A 24,017-nucleotide genomic window follows, 5' to 3' on the forward strand; every position below is an offset into this window, starting at 1 on the left:
GGTTCCTTTCCAGGCTTTGATTCTTCCCTCCATCTATGAATGTTCAAACATGAAAAGTATCTTAAGCACTGTGTGCATGCGTCTGTAGGATAGTTTTAAAGTCATAATCGTGGCTCAGAGCTCAGTTATTGCTTAGTAGTTATACATAACAAAATATTAAGGAACTTGATACGTTTTCCCATTCTCATTGTAAGAAAGGAAGGAGGAAAGGGCAGGAGATTTATTACATGCAGTTTGCTTTGTTTATTCCCGATTAGAAACTAGGCTGTCAGCTTTCTTTCCATTGCAGTTGGCTGGTAATTGAGTTAATGAGTAAATGTTGGGTCAAGCTTTGTCCTGTAGGCTGAGAGCTGGGACCAGGTGAAAAGCCAAGGACCAACTGACCACAGTTGTCTTTGCATTGTCTCAGCCCTGCCTTCATTACATCACAGCATTCTGAGCTTTTCAACCAATCATAGAGCTCCCCATGGAATAATAAAAACAGTTTGAAAGTCCAGGAGCCTCCATAGCAACACTAAACAGCCTTTGAAATTGCAACTAGAGAGAGACTGAGCTGAGCACAGTTTTAGGGAAATCGCGCTCCTATGCCTCAGAAAGAGAAAACTCGCAGGATGAGTTCTTCTACCTCATCCTCCAAAGTCCCAGGGGTAGAAAACACATTAAAAGATCTGGATGATGACGATGATACGGAGTGCAAAGAACTAGAAGGTTTGAAAGAAGCCTTGGAGAACCTCCGTGGTCTGTCCAGTGAGGAAAAAAATGAAAAAGCCATGTTACGCTCCCGCCTCCAGGAACAGTCTCAGCTCATCTGCATCCTGAAGCGAAGGGCTGATGAGACGCTAGAACGCTGTCGAGTCCTGGAGCAGCTCAACACGGAGCTGGAGGAGAAAAGGATGAATGACGCCGAGCGTCTGGAGGCCCAGACCCAGCGCACGCTGAAGCTGGAGGCCCGCTTCATGGACCTGGCTGCCAACCATGAGGAGATGATCCGCTTCAAGGATGAGCACAAGAGGCAGAATATAAAACTGAGAGAAGAGAATGAAATTTTGAGGAGGGAGAACAGAGAACATTTCAGCCAAGCCCTGAAGGACCAGGAGGCCAAAGTGTGTCAACTCACAGCCCAGGGAGAAAAGTTGTCCAAAGAGCTAGAGGCCCTGAAGGGGAAATGTGCTGAAGACACCAGCCGAGCTAAAGCCCGAGAGAAGGAGTTGATGGACCTACAGCGCCATCAAGCCAGCTCCCACATTAAGGAAACCAGCTTGCTCCAAAACCAGCTCCACACTCTGGAGGAGATGCACCGGAAAGCCTTGGCCAAGATGGCTAAGGCTGAGGAGAAGCAGAAGGGCTTGAGCTCCGAGCTGAGCAGCCGTCTGGAAAAAGTGACCAAGGAGAAAGAGGAGCTGTTGCAACTCTCCATGGAGAGGGGCAGAGTGCTTCAGAACAAACAGCTGGAGATCCAGCAGCTTGAGGAGAAGCTGGAGATGGCAGAGACAGCCCGGAAGAATGCCTTGGATCGTTTTGAGCAAGAAGCCGCCACCGTGAATAGCAGCCTGAGAGTTCAAGAACTGAGCCGGAAGGTGGAGGGAATCCAGAAGGCCTATGATGAACTTTGGTTGCAGTCTGAAGCCTTCAAAAAGCATAGTCTGGATCTTTTAACCAAGGAGAGGGAACTCAACGCCAAACTCCGACACCTCTTTCCATAAGGCAGGCCTTGCTTCTGCTGGCCTCAACCAAAATATGTGTTTTCTTCTTTACTGGAACAGTAACCAGCCTTCCATTTATTATATTTCTATTACACAAAGAACAGTCTTGAGACCCACTTTATTGTCACTACTCTTGTTATTCCATCATTCAATTTTTGGTTCCACTGTCTAGAATACACAGTTTTGTCAGATGTCATTTGTTTGCCTTGGAAATTCAATTCTCTTCAGAGCTTCTTCGCTCCCCCTGATTTTTGTCAGGTTCTTTACAGGTTCCTGGAAATTCATTTTCAGCCTTTGAGATGTCCGCAGCAGGTGGGACTTTCACCTGGTTATAGTCTCTAGGGAAGTAAAATTATTCTTCATATGCAATGACATTTTCTGTTTCAAAAATGGAGATTTATGCCTTTAATATGTACCTAGGAAGGTTTTGATGGCTGTATGTCCAGTCTATCTTCCTTAGATCATATTACAAGTGCAACTGCAAAGTGATGCTATATTACTAATGCCTGTGGGAGAGAGCAAATACTGTTAAGTTTTTCCCAGAGTAGGCAGACCTCACCACAGTTAATCTCTACAAAAAGTGTAGTTCACTTAAGTAAAATGGGTTTATTTCTCAGTTTATAACTTAGTTCTTAGTTGTTTTTTTTCTTTAATAGAGTATTCAAATGGAAAATAGTGCAAAAAGCTGCAAATTGATTTAATATTGTCAATGTAATATGCTAAAGGGAGAAGAGTAACTTAATAATCGAAGTAACAGGGAATACAAATTTGTTTATTCTGGTTGTGTCACGGCAGATTTCTTTTGTGAGATTGTAAGTTTTGTTACTGTTGAATATACTGTGCATATTATACATTAGGCTTTTTCTTTTCTATTAGTATACTTGTATTTCTTCCATTGAAATGTTTAGTTTTTAAAAATCAAAACAAAATATATACTTTTGTATTTGGGGTACTATGTTTTGGGGACATCTGGACAACCACAGAGCTATAAATAAAAAATACTGCTGCATACATCTTGGAAATCTCCTAAGTGTCTTTAAAGTAGTATTTACAAGTATGTTTCCCTATATCCATGTAATCAGATAAATATGGCGTTTCAAGGCATTATAATTAATGCCCCCTTATTTTGTAGTAATTTTCTAACTCCCTACCCCACCCACACCTTATAAGGTTGGCTTATCAGTATCAACTTTCTATAGCACCAAGGATTATCAACTATTCCATGTTTTATGATAGCATTGTTTAATAATAGCTTAATAAATAAATATCCAGAAGTTCCAGGGAATACAAGTTTATATACTTTATTTTTAACCATATTTCCCAAACTTATTTTCCAGAGGGATTCAGGAAAATAGTCTGTCAATAACCAGTTCACATGAGGGTCTATTTCTATATAGAATGTCCCAGAAGTCTTAGTGCAGTTATTAGAGCTTGAAACTGCATTAAGACTTCTGGGATATCCTGTCTTATCTTTTTACTTTATAGCAAAATAATGTGTAATAACAATTTGACTAGCAGCTGTTGTGGGGTGTAAGACCCAACAAGACCAGCAACAAGAGCTGCCTGCACAGGTTCTTTTGATCTGCTTTACTAAGGAAAGAAACTGTAAGGGGTTAACAATCTTACTTTAATCAAACATACACACACACACACACACACACACACACATATATATATATATATATATATATATATATATATATATATATATATATATATATATATATACACATGTATATAAACTCACTTAGTTCAGGAGGAAAAGCCAGCACCCTGAACTTCAGAGCAAATACAAACAGATTACAAACATAGACAATATTAACAGACCAAATCACAATTCATAGTTACCAGGAAAGCATCAACATCTGGGTTTATAAGCCAGGGGGCTCTTAAAATGGCTGTCCAGATTCCCATGCCACTCTTCCAGTGACTGAGAGTCCCAAGGGAAAATGCCAACCTCTCTGGCTTTATATATCTTGTTCAGGGTCAAAGGGGGTCACAAACATGTCACTCAAACCCATGCAAACCAGGCCTTCCCTTGAGGCAAGGAGGTCATCAAAGACTCCTAATTGAATCAAAGAAACAAAGGCCAGACTCATCAAGGGCACTTGATTAAACAAGTGCTCGAAAAGAGAAAACAGCAAAAAAAGTCCCACCTTAATTAATATTACACAATGCCAGAAAGCAGAATGAGGCAACAGTACAAATGTAGCTTTTTGTTAAAGCTTTACATGAAACAGTGAACCTGTCAGGTAAGGTAGCTCTAGTATTGGGCTACATCTAGCTTAAAAGTCACCATCAACCGACCCCAAAGTATGTCAGTGTCTGTTACTACCTCTTGAGTTTCACATGTAGACAGTACAAATCAATCTCTTCAAGCTAAGTAATAATTTATTTTTAAAAATGATTTATTAATTGGAGATGTCTGTAAGTACTTCATAGATTACACCTATTTGGAGGACGAGAATGAAAATTCTGGTGGAATTTTAGGATTAACAGAAGTTAGAGGTGAATTGAATACATTGGAGCATTTCTAATCACCTGATCTTTCCCACTCCTGCCTGTATTACCCTTCCCTTTAGTCTATAGTTTTATCCTCTGCCACAAGGGACTGCCAATTTCTGACAAGGGTTATCATGCCTGCTCATTTACCCCAGGCAATCTACTTTCATCCTTTTCCTGCCTTAGTTAGTAGTCTACAACACTTCACCAATGTTGCTTTGTAAATAGAGGTTAGCAGCCATCTAGTCCCACTCCCTATCCAAAATATGCCCTCAAAAACCTCCCTAACAAATGGATATTTGCTCTCTAAAATGATGTGGTTGATGTCCACACTCTGTAAATACAATGTGTTATTTGTGTTCCTGACATGAAATAGTTGACTCTTAAGTTCCTTGAGCAGACTGACTGTCATTTTTTTTTCATCTTGAGGCAGATAAAAGGCATAGTGGATAAGTACTTGGAAGTGGACATAGATTCAGGAACACCTGAGTTCAAATCCAGCCTCAGACACTTTACTAATTGTGTGAGACCCTGGGCAAGTCACTTAAACTTTTTCTTCCTCAGTTCCATCTGCAAAAATTGAGATAATAAGAACACCTACCTTCTAGAGTTGTTGCAAGCATAAAATAATATTTGAAAAGCACTTTGTAAAACTTAAATTACTATATAAATGCTAGCTATTATTATGATATTATTATCATCTCCCTAGCTTTTAATAAAATGCCTTGCAATAGAGTATGTTTAATATTTGTTGAAGTAAATTAACCTCTCTTATTGCTAAAAGTCTAAAAGGGAAGATAAGATATACATGAAAAAAAGCCAAAACTTTAGCTATAATGCTAGATACAATGTGGAATTGCAACAAAGGGAGGTATGTATGGAAGGTTGTAGGTGTTAAGAAGAGTGAACAGATCTCTAATTTTGACTTCCTTATTATTCATCCTTTGTTCTCAGAGGGGACCAATGACATCACAGGGGTGAGAGCTTGACTTGTGGGTGAATTGGATTTAAGTGAAACAGAGTTGCACAAAGTTGTCAGCTCGCTCCCCCAGAGTCATCAAAATCCAGTGACAAGACAAAAGTCAAAACGACTGACCTTGGCCTTTGTAAATTAAAGTCTCTCCCAGGCCAGAACCAACTCTCCAGTGTGGCCAGCCTAAAGTCTTCACCTGGGCATTCTGCCTGCCTTAGAACTAAATATGTCCAAACTCCAACTTTCCCTCTACCTTAAAAGATGATCATTCTTCCAATTTCCCTATTTCTCCTCATGAAATTCTTTATGAATTCTTTTCACCAGGCAGACCCATTCTGGAAATGTTAGTCATTTCTGATGTCTCTTTCTCCCTTATCCCACAAATTTAATTAAAGTCCTAGGTTTGGAAGGGCTGTCAGAAGCCATCTAGTCCAGCCCCTGGTACATAAATCTATGACAACAAGCAGTCATATCACCTCCTCTTGAACTCCACCAGAGACAGGAAGCTCACTATTTTATGGCAGTCCATCATCTTTGTGGACACTCTTAATTGTTGCTAATTATAGAATTTATGATCTGGAAAAGATCTTAAAGACCATCTAAGCCAGGGGTTGGCAAACCACTGCTCTGACCCACTGCTTGTTTTTGTTTCCCCAAGAGCTAAGAATGTTATTTTTTTTGCATCTTAAAGTTTTATTGTATTTAAAAATGTAAAAACCATTCTTAGCTGAGGCAATTTTAAAAAGACAACATGAGGATTTGGCCATTTGGCTATAATTTGCCAACCCTTGGTCTATTCCACCCACCTGATTTTATAAGGAAACTGAAGTCCAGAGAAGTTAAATGACTTGCCCAAGGTCACACACAAATGATTATTTTGTCATCATCATTGTTGTTCTTATCCATTTCCTTTTTTTCTTTTTAAATAATGTTTTATTTTCTTCAATTACATGTAAAAACAATTTTTAACATTCATCTAAAAAAATTTGTGTTCCAAACTTCCTCCCTACCTCCCTCATTTCCCCCTTCCCTAAGACAGTAAGCAATTTGCTATATGTCATATATGTGCAATCATGTACAACATTTTCATATTAGTCATGTTGCTAAAGAAGCAGCAGACCAAAAGAAAAAAACCATGAAAAAAATAAAGTGAAAACAGCATGCTTTGATCTGCATTGAGACTCCATCAGTTCTTTCTCTACATATGGATAGCATTTTCTATCATGAGTCCTTTAGAATTATCTTGGATCATTGTATTGCTGAGAAGAGCTAAGTCTATCATAGTTGATCATCACACAATGTTGCTCTTACTGTGTACAATATTTTAGTTCTGTTCACTTCACTTTGCATCAGTTCACCTAAGTCTTTCTAGGGTTTCCAAAATCTTCCTGCTTATTTATATTTATATTTATTTATTATAAGCACAATAATATTCCATTACATCCATATATCATAACTTGTTCAGCCATTCCCCAATTGATGAGTATTCCCTCCATTTCCAATTCTTTGCCACCACAAAAATAGCTGCTATAAATATTTTTGTACATGTAGGTCCTTTTCCCTTTTTATGACCTCTTTGGGATGCAATGGTGTTGCTGGATTAAAGGGTATGCACAGTTTAGTTGTCCTTTGGGTATAGTTCCAAATTGTTCTCCAGAATGGTTGGATCAGTTCACAACTCCACCAACACACATGGTTCATTAGTGTCCCAATTTTCTCATTTTCCTCTCCAACATTTGTCATTTTCCTTTTCTGTCACGTTAGCCAACACCCAAACCATTATTATGTTAAACCCAAATCTGCCTGGTGGTAGCTTACTCTTAATTTCTCTTACCTTTTACAGACTATTTTTCATTCCCATTGTTATCATTCTAGTTTAAATCATTATCTCATTACCTGAAGGATTGCAACTAATCTAAAAACATTTTTAAGTGCTTAATATGTTTAAAGCACTGGGTTAGGTGCCAAGGATATACAAAGAAAACGAAAAATCCAGCCACCAAATAATTTATATTCTCCTGAGGACATACTACATGAAAACATTTAAGTCTATCCTTTGGCTCCATCAAGCATTTACCAAGTTATCTACTATGTGTCAAGGACTGCATCAGGCACTAGAGATACAGTGACAAAAATGAAACAGTTCTTGCCTCAGGGAGCTTACCTTCTGCTGAGAGGAGACAAATATGAAGATAAGTCAATACATGTTTTTTTTCTTGTTGGGAGGTATGATTCCGTTGGTATAGGGAGCTTCCTGTGAGGAAACTCACTGTACCTGTACAGATCAGCAACTCTCCTTCAGCTGAATATATTAGATAATTGTCTAGAGCACTAAGACGTTAAGTGATTTGCACAGAAGTCAATAAGTGTCAGAAGCAGGACTTGAACACAGACCTTTTTGACTCAAGACTACTTTTAACAGGAAATATATGTGACTAAATACAGAGTACTTTTGAAGGAAATAGGGGAGGATTAGCACTAACTAGAGGGCATAAAAAAATGTCCCTAGAGGAAATGGGACAAAGTAAGTCTTAAAGAGAGCTAGAATTCCAAGAAGCAGAGGAGGAGAGGAGGCAGAGCATTCGAGGCATGAGGGATAGTAGTGCCAAGATGCGAGATAGAAAGACAAATATGGGGAATGGAAAGTGAGCCAGTTTGGCTGGAACTAGAGTGTATGAAGGGGAGTAATGTGAAATCAGTCTGGGGAGAAGGGCTAGAGTCAGATTGGGAAGGACTTCAAAGAAATCAATAGAGAGTTATTAAAAACCTACTACGTGCCAAGTGCTAGCTGCTGGGGATACAAAGACAAAAGATGACATAGTTCCTACTTTTAAGGAGCTTGCATCATAAATGCTAAACAAAAGAGTTTATTTTATACTAGAAGCAATAATCACTGAAGCTTCTTAAGCAAAGGAGTGATGTGATTAAAATTGAACTCAATGAATATCATTTTGGTGGATGTATAGAGAAAGGTGAGACTGGAGACAGGAAGACTGATTAGGAAGCTGCTGCAAAAGGCCAAATGAGAAAAAATGAGGTGCAGCAGAGAGAGAAAGAAGCAATGAAGACTTGAACTAGAGTGGTAAACATGTGAGTGGAGAGAAAGGAGCAGATGTGAGACATGATGTGTCCATGGAGTGATCATTTGAATAAGGAGAAAACACTTAACAGCTTGGGAGGGGGGAATCAGGAAAAGCTACCTGTAAGGGTGGCATGTAAGCTAAACCCCAAGGATTCCAAGAGGTAGAGAAGTGAGGAGGAAGTATCTATTATAATTACTTAACCAGTCTCCCTCCCCTCCACTCTTTCCTCCCTCCAACCCATCCTATAAACTCAACATTTAATGGCAATTAAGGATATCTAGGACAGCTAGGTGGCACAATGGACAGACTGCCAGGCCTGGAGTCAAGACCTGAGTTCAAATGTGACCTCAGACACTTACTAGCTGACCCTGGATAAATCACTTACTTAGTTTGCCTCAGTTTCCTCATCTGTAAAATAAGCTGGAGAAGGAAATGGCAAACCACTCCAGTATCTTTGCCAAGAAAACCTCAAAATGGATCACAAAGAGTTGGACACAACTGAAATGACTGAACAACAACAAATAATGTCTATTAATAACAAATAAGCATAGAAAATAAGGATTAGCACCTCACTTAAAAGCCATATCATTCAACAATGCAGAACCAAAGGCAGTGTAGTTCCGTGGTCTGAGTGCTGAATTTGACATCAGGAAGGTCCCATTAGGGGCCTTGGGCACCTAGAACATTAGCTGTATGATGCTGAACAAGTTGCTCAAACTCTGTCTCAGTCTTTTCATCTGTAAGACGGGGACAATAATTGTAGCATTTCACAAGGTCGTTGGGAGAAGCAAATGAGAAAATGCCTGGAAAGGACTTTGCTAATCTTGAAATGTTATATGAATGACAAGCCAATGAACAGAAAACAAAAAAGCCAGGCATTTTCTATTGAGCTTTCCTTGTCTGCTTTCTGGGTCCCCTTGAAGTTCTGTTACTTCTGGTTTCATTTTCCTTTTTTAATGTATAATTTTAGTTCATATGCATATAGGTCTGGTTCAAGTTCTATCATTCTCACACTGCTTTACTGAAATCAGACCTTTTTATATTTTCTTGTATTTGTAAGTCTTGTTTTTTTAATAGCATGACAATATTGCATGACAGTAACATATTACAATTTATTTAACCATTCTCCAGTCATTGGACAGGTAGGTTGCTTTATTTCTTTCTTCTTTCCTTTGTTTTTGCTCTTACTAATAAATAGAATGAATAGATATTTTTATATGGCGTGAACATTTTGGAACTCATTTGCCTTTTCCCCCTTTTCATGATATCTTTAGGATTAAATATTTTAGTAAAGAAATTGCTGGGTTAAAAAGATGATCATTTTTGTGGATTGTATTATATGCTTTCACAGCATGGTACAATGCAAAGGAGTTTTGGATTGGGAACTAGAGAATCTGGGTTCAAATCCTACCTACCTCTGTGACTATAGGCAAGTCACTTAATCTTTCTAGTCTCAGTTTCTCCATGAATGGGAAGTCCCAAATTAGGGGATGATGGCTTATAATATGCCTTTCAACTCTAGATTTAAGAGAATGTTTGCATCAACCTACAATTTTCACCAACAATTTCTCAGGAGGCCTGTTTCCCGAGCCATACATAATATTTTATCATTTTTTAAAAGTTTCTGTTTGCTATTCTAGTGGGCACTGATTCTACTGGTGCACTGATATTCTCTTGGGGTGCTTTCCTTTGCTTTCATGTGATTATTAACAGTTTATGCTGTGTTCTTTAAAAATTCTCTCTTCATATTCTTTGAACGTTGATTCTGGAGAGTGTGTATAAACCCCATACCAAGAAGAAAGAGTGAGAGAGTCTCTAAGTCCTTGGAGAGAGAGAAAGTAAAGAGAAGAGAAAGATGAAATCAGAGAGTTCTGGGAATGAAAGGGAGGGGGTGGAGAGAGAAACAGAGAGAGGTAGAGACAGAGATACAGAGAGAGAATGAAAATGAGAGGAAAGAGAGAGAGGGAGAGAAAGGGGATCAAGAGAGAGAGAGGGAGGAAGAGAAAAAAGAGAGGAGAGAAAGAGAGAGAGAGAGAGAGAGAGAGAGAGAGAGAGAGAGAGAGAGAGAGAGAGAGAGAGAGAGAATGAATATTTTTTGAAAATCAAATTAGCACAAACACCAGTTCCTCCTAAGGGAGAGAGAGCAAATGTGTGCTTAGAGATCCTTTCCAAGCCAAAAAAAAAAAGGCAAAACTCAAAATCATATTTCCTAAATTAAAACAAAACCCCCAGAAACAGAGAAAAAGACATAGAGGTTAAAACCTATCTCTATTTTTTAATGTTATTTTTCAAACTGCAGAACATATCGTATCACCAGGTTAATCTTAGGATGATGATTTTTTTTTGGCCACAGGAACTCTGAGACCCAATTACAGAGGGGCTGAAGTCTATTAGGGAAGGGAGTACTCATGCTGATAAAATTACAGGTCCTTGAAGCATTGAATTGGAAGCAGAATCCATAGATAGCAGTGCCATTCACTTCTTTTCCATGGTGAGTATGTACTAGAAAGGGTTCTTTGTTCTATTGTATCTCTTTTTGTTCCAGTTTGACCTTGTAAACATTTGTTCCTTTTCAATTTACTCAAGTTAGCTAGCTCACAAAAGATCATTCATTGTAGAGCAGTCAGGTATCTTTGGGCTATTTATCAATTTTATCAATGACTGGGAATAATGGTATAGATGATAACCCTCATCAAATTTTTAACCACAAAAACTGGGAGAACTAATCCATTGCATAACAACTTTAGGATTATAAAAGATTTTGAGAAGCTAGAACATTGGGCTGAACCCAATGGGATGAAATTTTACTAGAGATTAATGCAAACTCTTGTACTTGAAGGTTTTTTTTTTTAATTCTTAAGTACGAGATGGGAAAAGTGTGACTGAATAGTAGCATTTTTAAAAGATCTAGAGGTTTTGTTGTTGTCGTTCAGTAGTGGTGTCCAAATCTTCATGACCCTATTTGGGGTTTTCTTGGCAAAGGTACTGGAGTAATTTGCCATTTCCTTCTCCAGCTCATTTTACAGATGAGGAAACTGAGGCAAACAAGGTTAAGTGATTTGCCTAGGGTCACACAGCTGGTAAATGTCTGAGGCAGAATTTGAACAGAGGTCTTCCTGACTCCAGGCCATGGCACTCTATTCACCTAGCTGCTCACCACTTAGCTGCCCCAAGGTATTTCAGGGGGCTACAATCTCAATATGAGTCTGCAGAGCTATGTGGCATCCAAAATTGCTGATAGCATAGCTGAACTGAGTGACGTAGATTCCAGGAATAAGGAAACAATAGTTTTGCTTTCTTATGCCCACATCTGACCACACTGGAACGATTGTGTTCAGTTCTGGGTGATACAGTTTAAGAAAGGACATTAATGAGCCAGAGAGTACCCAGCGAAGGCAACCAGGATAGGAAAGGGTCTTGAGCCTATGTCATATAAAAATGAGAAGTAGCTGGGGATGTTTAGCCTGGAAAAGAAAAGACTCAAGGGGAATGTGGTAGCGATTTTCAAGTATTTGAAGGGTTGACACCCAGAAAAAGTATTAGATTTGTTCATTTAAGAAGGCAAGACTAGGAGAATTGGGTGGGAACTATAGAGGAAAAATTTAGCTTGAATGTAAATAAAAACTTCCTAACACTTAGAGCTATCCAAAAGTGGAATGAATGGAAGGTCTTGGGAGATAATCAGTTTTTCTCATATTGGAGGTTTTTCAACAAAGATTGCGTGGCTATTTGGGTGTGGGCATGTGTTGAATTAAATGGCCTTTCAACTCTGTGAGTCAGTAAATTTTGCAGGGAAGGGAATAATAGTTTGTGAGAATATTTTTGTCATTTGTGTTATGTCAGGTCTCAGTCATGGAATTAATTACACTTAGATTTTTCATCATTTTGTGGGAGCTAGTTTCTTTTAATCCCTGGGTACAGTTTGGTACCAGAATTGTCAGTTTATTCACTGTCTTCATGCCATCCCTAGGGGCCTATGGGGCCTACCCCTTTTAACCAGCTGGGACCTTTCAAGGGAAGGGAACAATGAGGCTTTCAGAAAGGTCTTACCTGCCACTTTCACATAGTCCCTCCTCTGTCCTTCTTATAGTGCTCATATATTTACAAATGGGACCAGTTTCAATATTCAGATGTGCCACTCAAGACTCTCACCCTATCTTCAGTATTTTTCCATGAGCATTTCAGTAAACGTCAAGATAGTAGAGCCAACTATATAGAGAATATCAATAACTTTTTTTAAGAAGAAAAATCACAGCCTCTGTATCTTTTATAATCAAGAAGAAAGGAGAAAGAAAGTCTTAAAAAAAAACCAGACTACATGAAGCATTTGGGGGGTTAGGGGGATTAAGTGGTGATGAGGAATAGAAAATGCTATTGAAAATGAAAAGTCTTCTGAGTTTTCTACCACAACATTCATTCAGTGCAGCTGAATCCTATATTCATAAAGAAAATGTGACTCAAAGTGGTTGGCATTCTACTTCTCAATATACCCAACTCCAATCCTCTTGCCCTTTCCCAGAAAATCTCAAGGGAAATATCTATCTTTCTTTCTATGTATCTATATATACATACATATATATACATATATATGTATGTATATATATATACATATATGTATGTATGTATATATATATATACACACACATATATCTTCTGAAAGGTTAACCCTTTGAAATGTCCTCTGAAACAATTAACAAGAATATACTAGGTACTATTCTGTGTTCTACAGGGCAGACAGGGAGCACAGTGGATAGAGTGCCGGGCCTGCAGTCATGAAAACTCATCTTCCTGAGTTCAAATCCGGCCTCAGATACCTATTAACTGTGTGACCCTGGGTAAGTCATTTAACCCTGTCTGCCTCAGTTTCCTCATATGTAAAATGAGCTCAAGAAGGAAATGGCAAAACTACTCGAGTACCTTTGTCAAGAAAACTCCAAATGGGGTCACCAAGTCAGACATAACTGAAACAACTGAACAACAAACAACAACAGAAATGAAATAGTCCCTGTTCTAAAGGAGCCTACATTCTTTCCAAGGAAATAATATGTTCACATATAGGCACATTCAAAGCACATAGGAAGTGACTGCAAAGTAATTTTACTTTGGAACAGGAAGCTTAGGGAATTCAGGAGAAAAAAAGCTTTTGTAAGAGTTGTTACTTGAACTGGGTGTTGAAGACAGCATGCAAATGTTCAGTGGCAGAACTGAGGAGGGCATAGAAGACACCTTGTGGAAAGCCTCCTGAGGGAAGATGAAACGTTGTATGTGAAGAACAGCAGGTAAGCCAGTTGGAACACAGAGCAAATGAAGGGGAGTACTGTGTGATAAGCCTGAAGAGGAAGGCTTGAGCCACATTGTGAAGGACTTTAAATGCCAAAATGAGGAGTAGAGACGGTATGGAGCCACTGAGGTTTTTGAGCAGAGGAATGACCAGGTCAGTTCAATGCTTTCAGAGTATGACTTTGGAAGCTGTGTGGGGGGCGGATTGGAGAAAGGAAAGACTTGAGGCTGGGAGACAAATTTTTGTGGTTATTCAGTCATTTTTTCAGTCATGTCTAACCCCGTTTGGAGTTTTCTTGGCAAGGATACCGGAGTGGTTTGCCATTTCCTTCTCCAGGTCATTTTATAGATGAGGAAACTGAGGCAAACAGAGTTAAGTGACTTGCCCAGGGTCATACAGCTAGTAGGTGTCTAAGGCCTATTCCTGTCATCCCAACCCCTCACCCCCTACTCTGGCCTCACTTACCTTTCCCTCCCTTTACAATCTTGATCATAGAGTTGTTTTGCTTTTGTTTGTGAGCCCAGTGGTTTGCACAGTGCTTTTCTGTATATAGGAGTCACTTAAATCCTTTTTCTTTCATTCTGTCTACAGCTTGTTCAGATATCAGATAGTATACAATTTTCTATCAATATTATACTAGTTGCTACTGAGGTACTAGTACTGTGGAAAGAGCTGTGGATTTAGGACATTTGGGTTAGAATCACCTTACTATACAAGTGAAACAGCCAGCTGGCACAGTGGATAGCTTTGGATTGGGAATCAGGAATTCCTGAGTTGAAATTCTACCTAAAATATTTGCCAGCTGTGACCCTGGCTGAGTCAATTAATCCTGCCAAATTTGATTTGACCAGTTTGACCAGATTTGACCCAAAAAAAGTTAATTAGTTACTATATCCTATGGGCTAATTATTTTGTCAGAGCTTCTATTTACTATCTATGTTGTTAGGAAAATGTCTAGACAGCCTTAGATGATAGGTTCCCAAAAGAAATGTGGCTTTGTAAAAACAATTTTGATACACCTACTCAATTTAATCAGTATTTACTCAGTTCACTGTGATCTAATGGTATCAGTGATTGTATTAGTGAATTAAGTAGAATATAATTAAGTTTTGATTTAGTTAATGCTTTTAGAATGAGAGCCTGTGGGTTATAATTAATTAACCCACCACACATTGATGATGGTTTTACTTCTAATTGATTTGTAGGATAGATTTACTGCTGTATTAGGCCTGTTTGAAGGATATATAGTAACTTGTATTAGGAATTTACTGTATTACCACTACCATGAGTCCTAGGAGTAAACTATATTCTAAAACTCAGTTTCCTTGTCTTGTTCTTGTCATAATGTTCTCTAGCCTGTGGAAGGCTCTAAGATACTGCTGGCAAAGTCTTATGGCCTGTGGAAAGCCCCAAAATGCTGCTGACAAAGTACCAGTGGCTGATGGATATCTCCCTTAGCTAATCATAGGAGTACCCCATTTCTGAAGATGACCAATCATGAAGTATAATACCTCATTAGTGACCTCCCAAGGTCCGTAAAAGGATCACATGGATGAGCAGAGGGATCCTTGACTATAAGGAAGGTCTTAGATCTAATTGCTTAGGGACCATAGGTCTCCCTAATAAATTGATCATGCTCAGAGCTCTGCCTCAGTTGGCTATTGTGGATTGGATTTTTGTGGCCCACAGCTTCATCAATCCCTATTAATAGCAGACTACTAGCTATTTCTTCTTTGTTATCATCCATCCTGCATTCCACTTTGGACCTCTGTGTTGGTAACCAAAAATGGGCTCCTTAGCACTTAGTTCAACAAGTGCCCTTGAATAGTTTGGCTTTTGTTCCCTTTGAGTAATTCATTGAGTCTTACTAGTTGCTAAGCCCCAGGCCCAAACCCCTATTAGGTGTAAAACCTTAGTGGGTGTGGATTGGCAACTAAGGTGGGGCCCAAGGTGGGGCTAACTCCAGGGAGGGCCTAGTTTACATGTCTGGGAGAGCAGAGGCTTTTAGACCACAGTGGGTTTAAATCTGCCTCTTTGTGACGATTCTAGGTCACGTGGGTGAGTCGCATGTGTGACTCACCCCTGACGCTGAAAAAGATATAAAAACCAGGGGTTGGCTGTCTGTTTTTTGGAGCTCTCTTACTCACAGCAGTGGTGGCATGTGTGACTCTGGGCCAGCCCTTGTTCTGAGCTCCCAGGCTGAACCTAGATGTTGGTAACTATGAATCTGTATTTGGTCTGTCTGTTAATGTTTGTAATTTGTTTGTAATTTGCTCTGAAGTTCAGTGTGCTGGTCTCTTCCCCTGAACTAAGTGAATGCTGTCTGTATGCTGGATTAAAATAAACTTGTCAGCCCCTTCACCTTGCTTTCCTTAGTCAAGCAGATCAAAAGAAACTGTGCTGTTGGCAGCTTTCTGGGTGCTGGCTGTGGGTAGATCTTACACAGCCACAGAAGCTGCTAGCCGGATTGTGGGAACGACCTCTCTATGCACAATTCATATTATCATTAAAGATACAGAATATTATACATTTGTTGCTATAGGAAAATTTTATATTTGTATATGTACTTTTCAATATATATATTCAAGATATATACTTTTCAATATATATTTGTATATGTACTTTTCAATTCCTAGGATTATAGAATCATAGAGTTAGAACTAGAAGGTATTTTAGGATCCACCTCATCCACCCCCCTCCTCTATAGATAGGAGTCATCCAGATTTCCTCTATAAATAAGGAAACTGAGGTCCCAGAGATGGACCAGAGTGACTTGTCCAAAGTCAGAAAGTAAGTAGAAGAGCTGGAATTTGAACCCAAGTCTTCTGACTTTGGACACTCAGCTCTTTCAATGATACCATGTGGTGCCCTTAAAATGAGTTGATTTTGAAAGGAAAATTTTAAAAAAGCATTACATATTTTTATTCTATATTCTTTTACATAGAATTACTACATCAAGCATATAGTTAACATGAAGGCTTTTTTTTTATAGAACACTTTCAACTCAAATAGAGATTCATTTTCATTCTGATGGCTCTATTTATCTTTGTAATTATCATCCTCATTCTCTTGCGCAGTTGTAAGCCCCACTCAAATTTTGCACAAGCCAGATTTGAAGAGGAGACATTCAGTCTATATTTGGCTCAATGTAGTAATAATATCAACATTACCCTCCCCCAAAACAGAACTTGGCAGCCTTCCTGATTTCCCTATTTTTGTCAATGATATCATCATTCTTTTAGCCAGTCAGACTCCAAATACTGGAATCATCCTTAACCCTTTCCTCCACCACACTCAATCACTCACCAAATTCCTTCAATTCTTCCTTCAAAGCATCCATTCCTACTGTTACCACTATAACCTAGGCCATCTTTAAACTCTTACCTATACTATTGCAAAAGTCTTTTGAAACTAGTCTCCTGCCTTCCATTACTCTCTCTCCTTCAATTTGTCCTGGGCAGTCTGCCAAATTAATCTTCCTTAAAAACTGCTTTTGTCATTTCAGAGAATTTCTGAGTTGGATGGAATGCCAGAGGTCATCTTGTCCAACCTGGGTCTAACCAGTATCTCTTCTAACTCATTATTAACAAATGCTCATGTAGACTTCACTTGAAGAATCTCCAGTGATAATTTAGGGACAAAAAATATCTACTAGCTATTGAGGCAGCTTGGTCTACTTTGAGATGGTTCTAATTGTTAGAAATATTTTCTTTGCATCATGCCAAAATCTGTTTCTATGCAACTTCTAACTATGGCTCCTGGTTTTGCCTTCTAAGACCAAGCAGAACATGCCTAATCCTTCTTCCACAAAAATGAAACAGTCTTTGTTCCCAAAGAACTTACATTCTCAGAAGAGATTGCAGCATGTAGAGAGATGGTTAAGAATGCCCAACCCAGAACAACCTCTCACTCTGAAACTCTCCCCTTTGTCTATAAAGGGAACGGGTCATGACAGGAGTGATGTGAGGAAGCAATGAGAGTGAAAGGGTGCCAAGCTTGAGGTTGTGGAAGAGGAGAAGCATGCCAGGGCCATGGAAGATGCAGGGCAATTTATCCTTGGCAAGGCTAGTGGCTAAGCCCATTCATCCTGCTCCATGATGGAGAATACTCTCTGATAACTATAGGGATTTTAGCACTGACTCAGCACTGCTGCCCAGTGGAGCATTTGCAAACCACTAATGTGAGCATAGGGACTTCCCAAGGACCAGATACTTTTTGCTGTATAGAAGTAAGTGGCCATCAATGTCACTGGGTGGTGAAGTAAATAACTAACACATATAATAATATATAACAACACATTTATATAGCATGTGATTATATAGCACTTCCCTCATGTCAACCCTCTGTGGTAGTTAATATGAGTAGTATTATGAATTATACAAGTAGGGAAATTGAGGCTTAGTTCAGGTGAAGCAACTTGTCAAAGGTCAGACAGCTTGTAAATGGTGGAGCTAGAACTTGACCCCACATGTTCGTACTCCCAGCCCAGTGCACAGCATGGTATAGCATAATTTTTAGATCAGGTGTATACTCATGGTATTTGCTTTGCTATTTTAAAAATAGAGGCCAAGAAGATCTGGGTTCCAGTCCTCCCTCTGACTTGTGATTATGTGACCCTGTGCAAGTTTCCTTCTCTATGCTCTAGGCCACTGGTATCAAACTCAAATAAAAAAAGCTGCCTTAAACCATGCATAAGGATCCCTGTGAGCCATATAGTCTCTTAGAAAACTGTCCATTTTAATTTATTTATTTATTTTGCTAAATATTTCCCACTTCAGTTTTAATCTGGTGAAGGTAGCCACATGTTTGTCGCCTCTGTCTAGGCAACTCTAAGACTGTATGTTGCCGAGAAGGAGTTGACCAAATGAGTTTCCTCATATCAGTTCCCTATATCAGTGGTTCCTCATATCAGTGAAATCACAGAACCAGTCACTATTCCTTCTATCCCCAAGAAGAATATTTATTGAATACTTGATCATAAGGCATATTTTTAAAAATTAATCAGACAAAAGAAACTAAAATTTGAGTAAACTTAATTTTAAACAAATTAATTAAACTTTCCTTTAAAAAGACAAGTTTTAAAAATAAGACAAAAAACTAAACTCCATTGGCAGACATTTGAGTGTTCTCTGGGTATAACTGACGTAATCCATACTTTAGCTGTATCTCTAAATTTATTTCCCACTGTCCACATCTTTCACTTACATCTTTGCCTTTCACTAGAATAAAGTTCTTTTCTCCTTTCTACCCAACTAAATGCTATCTAACTACACAGCTAAAGTTTTGCCTTTACCTTGAAGCAGACAATAGCAGATAGATTTCTAGGCCTGGAGTCTAGAAGATCAAAATTCAAATTAGGTTTCAGACACTTATTAGCTGTGTGACCCTGGGCTTAACCTCTGTCTGCTTCAGTTTCCTTTTCTATAAATGGTGGAATATAATAGCACCTACTTTTCAAAGTTGTTGTAAGGATCAAGTGGGATATTATTTGTTAAGAAAAAAAAAGGTTAGGGACAGCTAGGTGGCACAGTGAGTAGAGCACCGGCCCTGGAGTTGGGAGGACCTGAGTTCAAATCCAGCCTCAGATACTTGAAACATGTACTAGCTGTGTGACCTTGGGCAAATCACTTAACCCCAATTGCCCTGACCCCCCCCAAAAAAAGATTTAGTGCAGTACATTGTAGGTGCTTAAAAATGCTTATTCCCTTCCTTTCCTCTTCTCCATGAAACTTCTTGAACACCTATTGTAAGACCACAACACAACCACAATTTTCCCTTTGAACTCAAAAGTACTTAATGTTTTCAGTAATTTATGGTATAGTGAAAAAAGCCCTGAACTTGGAACTGTATCTTGGGTTGGGATTCCTGGCTCTGTTAATTACTATCTATGTAAGCATAGGGAAGTCCCTTCCCTTTTCTGAGCCTCATCTTCCTGAATTCAAATCTGGCTTCAGACACTCATTAGTTGTATGACCTTGGGCAAGTCACTTAACCTTGTTTGCCTCAGTTTCCTCATTTATAAAATGAGCTGGAGAAGGAAATGGCAAACCACTCTAGTATTTTTGCCAACAAAACCCCAAATGGGATCATGATGAGTCGGACATGACTGAAAAACACATCTATATTATACATTTGTGAAGATTATGAAAGAATGTTGTGAAATCACTTTGTAAATAGCTATAACTGTAAACTGTAAAAGTGCTCTGACTGCAAACTATAGAAGTGCTATATAAAGTGTTATGAATAATATACCATACTATACCTGTATATTTTAGATAAAAGCACTTCTTGTATTGTTATTTTTTAAGCTTTTCACGTTGAGTCCACAAGCATTTGTCAAGTGAGTCCCTAAGTAGATTTTAAGATCCCTAAAGGCAAAGACTATGTATTATGTGTGATAGGTGACAGATTCCATGCTAGGTTATTAAAGCAGGATGCTTGGAATATATTCCCAACTCCAATTTTTTTTCAATAAGCATTTATTAAACATCAACTTTGTGCAAAGTATTATGTTAGCAGCTGAAGAAATAAAGATGAACAAAGACAGTACCTGCCCTCAAGGATGTGACATAGTGAATATGTATCATACCAGGGAGAGGGTGATAGCACAAATAATCTATCCAAAGTGCTCTAGGAAAATTCTATTGAAGCTGCCACTCGCTTCATCTTTTCTTACTCCCTCTCCTCCTTGGATAATCTTGATACTTCAACTTTGTATGGTCCCCTCTCTTTGATTACCTCTTACTTTTGCTCATGCCTTGCCAGAAGCCAACCCTAGTTACACCCCCCCCCCCTCTCCACTATTTCTTATGTCTATTACTGCTGTCCATAGCTGAGGAAGTCACACAACCACCTAGCTTAGTCCATTACAAGTTTATGTTCATTTTAACTCACTGCTGCATGGCAGATCTTTTATTCTTCCTTGATTAACTTGATGTCTCACTTCCTCATTGTTCCAATTGTTCCAAACTTTAAGCCATTTACATCATTCTCTCCCTTCTTATTCTCAGCAGATCTTGACTCCTCATTTATTGAAGCTGTATCCTATACCCCCAAATCTCTTGAAATATCAACTTCCTTTTCTTCAGTCCCTAACAAAGAAGTAGATCTTCTTGCTTAGGCCAATTTCTCTACTTGTGTATCCTTGATCCCATCCTCTCCCATTTCCTCTGGGATTTTGCCATGTCCACCATATCTATCCCACAACCAATCTTCAATGTTTTTCTACTGGTTTCTTCCCTGATGCCTACAAACAAGTCCAGATTTCCATTCTTAAAACAAATAAACCTTTACCAGATCTGCCATCCCCACAAGCCATTCTTTTATGCCTTCTTCTTTTCACAGTCAAACTCTTAGACAAAGCCACTGTGTCTACTTCCTCACCTCTAATTCACTTTTCTGTCCCTGGCTGCTTGGATGAGACCACATTCTTCACTGTTACAAACAACCTCTCAAAAGTTAAACCTGATGGCCTCTTCTGAGACTTCATCCCTCTTGAACTCTGTGGCTGGGTTAGACTCAAAGACTTCTAAAATCCCTCTCAGTTGGGAAGCTCCTGTGCCCATCAGTGCTTAGCACAGTGTCTGGCACAAAGCAGGTACTTAATAAATTCTTATTGACTGACTGACTGACTGACTGATCCCTTATAAGTGGATTGATTCTCTTTCCTTCCTCTGCTTTCATGACATCTCATTCTTTTGTTTCTTCTACTTGTCCAATGTCTCTCAGTTTCCTTTGCGGGTTCATGAACCATTCCCCATTCCTTAAATGTATCACTCAAGATTCTGTCCTTCTCTATGTATCCTTTCTCCTTATGAGCTCATTAGCTATGCTTTCAACTCTCATTTCTATTCAAGTGACTCTCAGATCTACATACCTACCCCTAATTTCTATCAAACTCTAGGCTTATATCACCAAATACCTACTGGACTGTGCTAGGGATACTCAATATTCAAATGGAACTGAGATCTTGTTAATTTTGGTGTATCCTACAAAGAAACAGACTGTCACCCATCCATGCCTGCTTAGTTTGTGCCACTCTTACCTATACATTCCAATAAGTTTATCATGGGGGTCCTTAATTTTTCCTCATGTTGCAAGGATATTAGTTGAGCACCTAGGATGGCTCCCTTATGCCTTGTACTTGCTACATGACTAGTTCATCTTTTTCACTCATGAATCTGCCTAATGACATTCTTTACTCTAATTCTATGAAATTCTTTGTTAAAAGTTTCATTCTGCTTACAACTCATCACAAACCTCCTCCATACTGTTCTCTCTAACACCCATTTGCAATTTCTGAAGAGACCATAGTGTTACATAATTTGCAGCTATACATCAGTGAATACAAAGACAAAAAAAAGTTCCTATCCTTAAGAAGCTTACCGTTCTACTTGAGGATACAATCCGTAAACAGGTAAATACAAGTTATTTTGAGAACGGAGAGAGTATTAATAAAAAAAAAACTAGGAGAATCAGGAAAAGTGTCCTATTGAAGATGGCACGTGAGCTGAAGAAGCTAAGGATTTTAAAAGATGATGGAGGCAGTATTTACATGTAGAGGTCACTCTATGCAAAAGCACGTGGTCAGAACGTGGAATGTCCAGTTGCGGAATAGCTAATAGGAGCCTTTGGTTGAAACAAAGAGTTCGTGAAGACTGGTGATACTAAATGTTAGGAAGTATAAGCTGGAGTCACATTTTGAAAGATGCCAAGCTAGGAAGTTTATATTTTATACTATACGCAATAGGAAACTGCTGAATATTCATAAGAGTGACACGGTCAGACTTGCGCTTTAGAAGATTGTTTTGGCAGCCAAGTGGTTGATGTGTTGGAGAGTCGATCCTACGGAAACAAGGAGTCTAGTGAGCAGACTACTGAAATAGTCCAAGTGAAAGGTAGAGGTTGAATTACAATGGAGGTTGTGTGAATGGGAAGGTGAGAAAGATATTAAGGAGAATTGACAAGACAAGATGTGGGGGGAGAGGGTGAGGGCAGAACCAAGGATGAAACACAGGCAGTGAACTCAGGGGCCTGGAAGTCTGCGGTGGCTTCAACAGAAATAGGGGTGCATGGAGCAGGCTCGGGGTTGGGGCGGAGATGAATTGTTCTGAAATGCCTGAGGAACGTTGAGGTGAAGTCCAGCAGGCGGTTGGTGATTTGGAAATAGAGCTCAGGACAAGGATTAGGGTTAGATACACAGCTATGAGAATGCCTTTCCTGAGTCAAACTTGTCAGCCTGGCACTTAAGCCCCCTGCCCAGGCCGACCTACTTTTCTAGTCTTATTATTCTCCTTCTTTCCAATGCTGTGGGTTTGCTAGCTGCTTCATGTGAATGACACGCCATTCCATTGTTCATCTCAGAATTTCTGCCCACACGGTTTCCTAGTTCTGGAATGCACGCCCTCCTCTCTCTTACTCCTAGAATCCATACCTTGCAGGCATGGGGGTCAGTTCTTGAAGACGCACAGAGAAGAGTGATAATGTGGGCGCAGGGAGCAGCTAGTAAACCCATATCCTTGGAGAGTGTGTCAAAGGGAGTATGACTGGAAAAGGTAAGTGGGAGCTCAGGTGCTACCTCTTAGGAGTAACAATACCTATTATTTATATTAAAATTTTATTATGTATGTAGCGCTCTACATATGGCATCTCATTTTATCCTCACAACAACCCTGGGAGAGACAAGATAGTATTATTATCCCTGTTTATCAGATGAGGAAACCGAGGCAAGAAGAAATTGAATGACCTCCCCAGGTTACACAGCTAGTGGGTACATTTTGCACTCGGGTCTTCCTGACTCCGTCTCCAGTGTTTTATCCACTATGTCACCCAGCCGCCTCCGCATAATCCCTTTTCTGATCTCCCTATTTCTTAGCACGCTGCCCCGCTTGAAAGGTCTTTGTACAACTCTGTATACAGTTACTTGATTATCCTCGATAATTCTCCCTCTACCCCAACCCTCCAGACTCTGAGTGATCCTTGAGCTCAGGAACTGCTTTTATTGTGTCTTTGTGTCTCTGGCGTTTGGCACTTGGTGGGTATTTAATAAATGTTTGTTTTTGTTCAATCGGTGCCCAGCAGACTCTTGAACCCCATGGAGGGGAGGAGCTGCCTCCCAGAGAGTGATTCTGAAGGATGGATAAAGGGCGCAGCTTTCATTACTCAAGTATCATATATAATCCGTTGGTCTGAGAAACAAAACAAAGCTCTCAGAGAGGAGGGGACTCCGATTCCGTCTGAAAGACTGCAGTACACAAAGGAGCGCGTGGTCTGGAAACAAAACAAAGCTGTCAGACAGAGGACGCCCTCTTAAAGGATCCAGCACACAAAGGAGTGCTGGGTCACTCCGAGAATTCTCCAGTCTGCCTTCTCTCTTCTCCGCCTCTCCCTGAATTCTCGCGATGTCCAGCAGGAGGGAGGGGGGAGCGGACGGGCGAGAGTTGCCGACTTCCGGCTCGCTCCAGTCAGTCGTCGCC

At 39.5% G+C, this 24,017-nt stretch overlaps 1 protein-coding gene across 1 annotated transcript; it reads left to right on the forward strand.

Moving 5' to 3' along the window:
* The first annotated feature begins 511 nt into the window (after positions 1-511).
* Positions 512-2,716, forward strand: CCDC89 (coiled-coil domain containing 89). The gene has a single exon (XM_036746212.1). It carries the CDS (start codon positions 585-587, stop codon positions 1,701-1,703), a length of 1,119 nt encoding a protein of 372 aa, XP_036602107.1. The 5' UTR covers positions 512-584; the 3' UTR covers positions 1,704-2,716.
* Positions 2,717-24,017: the final 21,301 nt, after the last annotated feature.

This window comes from Trichosurus vulpecula, chromosome 2 (genome assembly GCF_011100635.1).
Source record: "Trichosurus vulpecula isolate mTriVul1 chromosome 2, mTriVul1.pri, whole genome shotgun sequence".
Taxonomy (NCBI): domain Eukaryota; kingdom Metazoa; phylum Chordata; class Mammalia; order Diprotodontia; family Phalangeridae; genus Trichosurus; species Trichosurus vulpecula.

Excerpts from the sequence above, each read along its gene's own strand:
- CCDC89 (XM_036746212.1), top strand. The coding sequence starts at position 585 with ATGCCTCAGAAAGAGAAAACTCGCAGGATGAGTTCTTCTACCTCATCC.